Source organism: Hipposideros armiger, unplaced genomic scaffold, assembly GCF_001890085.2.
Source record: "Hipposideros armiger isolate ML-2016 unplaced genomic scaffold, ASM189008v1 scaffold_729, whole genome shotgun sequence".
Classification (NCBI taxonomy): Eukaryota; Metazoa; Chordata; class Mammalia; order Chiroptera; family Hipposideridae; genus Hipposideros; species Hipposideros armiger.
The window spans coordinates 1,032,439-1,034,567 of record NW_017732079.1 but is presented as its reverse complement, the minus strand read 5'-3'; the positions used below and the strand labels follow the sequence as shown (position 1 = coordinate 1,034,567).

The following is a 2,129-nucleotide window of genomic DNA, read 5'->3' as shown; positions in this document are numbered from 1 at the left end:
AATGCCAGCTTGCTTGCCTAGAGCCACTCCTGCTTTAGAGTTCCTGGGAGTTTTTACTCTTGCGAGCTCCTGTAACGACAGCCGTGGGCACAGCCCGGGTCGCCCAGGGATACAGCAGGGGACCCCTACAAGCCTTCTATTTGTCCCTACTGGGCCTAAAGTCATCTCCGCCTGAGGACAGAGTTTATTTCCTCACAGGTGGAGTTATAGATAGGTCCTGAGAGAGGGTGGGCTATGGGCTAATGATCAAGAGAACCCCCAGAAGCCCCAACCCTTTGTAAGATGTGATTCTTCCCACCTTTCTACCACATACTCCGGCCTGGACATCGCAGACACATAACTTTCCATTTCGTACCCTTAGAAAGGAATCTCTCAGCCTAATAATGGAGATAAGCCCATTTTATAGGCAGAGAAACAGATTCGGAGATGCTTGGCTGAGATCACAAAACAATAGGAAAAGGGGCCCCCTGGTTCCCAAGCTGCGAGCCCAGGTCACATGAGTGAGACAGCAATGGCTGAGGCCCCAGGCAGGAGGGCTGTGTCTCTGCGAAAAGGGGCCCTGAGGGGTTTTCTGCTGCAGCTGCCTGTGATGAGTCAGGGAGGGGCTGGAGGAAGTTGACCCACTTGGGTGGTGAAACCAGTCCATCTCCTTCAAGCTGGGAAGGTGCCCAGGCTGGGGAACGGTATAAAGGACGCCCTGGCCCCTGCTCTGCTCAGCACTCCACTAGAGGCCTCTTCAGCCATCCTTACTCTGAGCCAGGTGAGTGGTTGGGTCGCCGGCAGAGGCGGGGTGGGGACCGGGGCCTCCAGCAGACCAGACGTGGCTGGGGTGGCCAGCCAGGGTGGTCACGGGCTGGGTTTAGCTGGAGTGCCCGTTCTGAGAGGGTCACTGAGCTGAGGGCTTGGTGCCATGGCATGGAAACTGACCAGGGAGCAAGGCCTCCCATCCCATCTTTTCTCGGAACCATATTTTGGAGGGGGGGGGTGGAGGAATGATGCAGGGGAAGGTGGCCAATTTCTTTCCTAAAACTGCCTGATTTGGGTTGACCATGATTTTGCCCTCTTTACGGGGCCAGGGCGGGCTCAGGGAAATGTTTGTAACTCTTGGCTGTGCGCCAAAAGAGGGGACCAGCAAAATAGGGAAAGCTTTCTGTTTGGAGAAACCCAGGCAGAGCAGGGGCAGAAGCCAGCATGGACGTGGATGTCTGAGAGAGCCAGCTGCACTCTCAGGCCCCGTGCAGCCCCGCACCCCGAGCACGGGGGGCTGCGGCTGAAGTTCCAGGTCGTGAGAGAAAGCAGTTCTAGAGCTGAACAGGCCAACCTGCTCTTTTCAAAGAGGAGACGGCTGGGGCCCAGAGGGGCTAAGTGCATTGCCTGGAAGCACACAGCATTTCAGTGGGAGGTTTAAGGCAAGAATGTCATGTGACTCCAGTCCTGGGCTCACACCCTGACATGACCTCCCAGGTCCTCTCGGGCATGCGCTATTGGCTTCCAGGACTCAGGAGTGCTCCAAGAGACATTAACTTTCCTAGGACCTTATCTCTTTCTGCTATAATCCCAGAAGTCTTCTCTCCTCCTTGGTCAGCGGAGGTCAGGAGTGAGGGCAGAGACAAGGAAGAAACAGAGCAGGAGGCACAGACCTTGCACGGAAGAGGTCTCCCCGCCTCCCCATTCCTACCCTCACACTCTGCTCCTTTTGGGGAATGACAGCTTGGGTTGGGAGGGGGCGTGCCCCATCCCAGGGAAAAGAGGGGTGCTGAGAAACCTGCAGATTCATGGGGACTCAGCTACTTCCTGTCTTCAGCCACCCCTCTGACCCCTCCTGTTTTTCAGGTTGACCTAAAGCAGCTTCCAAGATGTCCCAGCAACAGACTCTGCCAGTCACCCTGCCCCCTGCCCTCTGTCAGGAGCCCCTCAAGCCTGTGTCTCCTCCTACTGATACCCACCAGGAGGAGCAAGTGAAGGAGCCAACTCCACTGCCTGTCCCATGCCAGAAGGTGCCTTCCGGGATCCCAGGGGAGGTCCCCTTGGTGCACGGGGAGAAACACACAACTCCTGTGAAGGGGGTGCCCGAGCAAGACTGTGAGCCGCAGGAGCAGGAACAGCATCTGGAACAGCAGCAGCAACAA

General features: G+C 56.8%; 1 protein-coding gene across 1 annotated transcript in view; it reads left to right on the top strand.

Annotated features, from left to right (window-relative positions):
- Positions 1–669: 669 nt before the first annotated feature.
- The window catches only part of IVL (involucrin), a 17,454-nt gene continuing 15,994 nt past the window's right edge, over positions 670–2,129 (top strand). The window contains exons 1-2 of the mRNA XM_019627309.1: positions 670–760; positions 1,834–2,119. Of these exons, the coding sequence (XP_019482854.1) occupies positions 1,857–2,119 (263 nt within the window). The 5' untranslated portion in view covers positions 670–760; positions 1,834–1,856. The remainder of the gene's footprint in view (positions 761–1,833; positions 2,120–2,129) is intronic.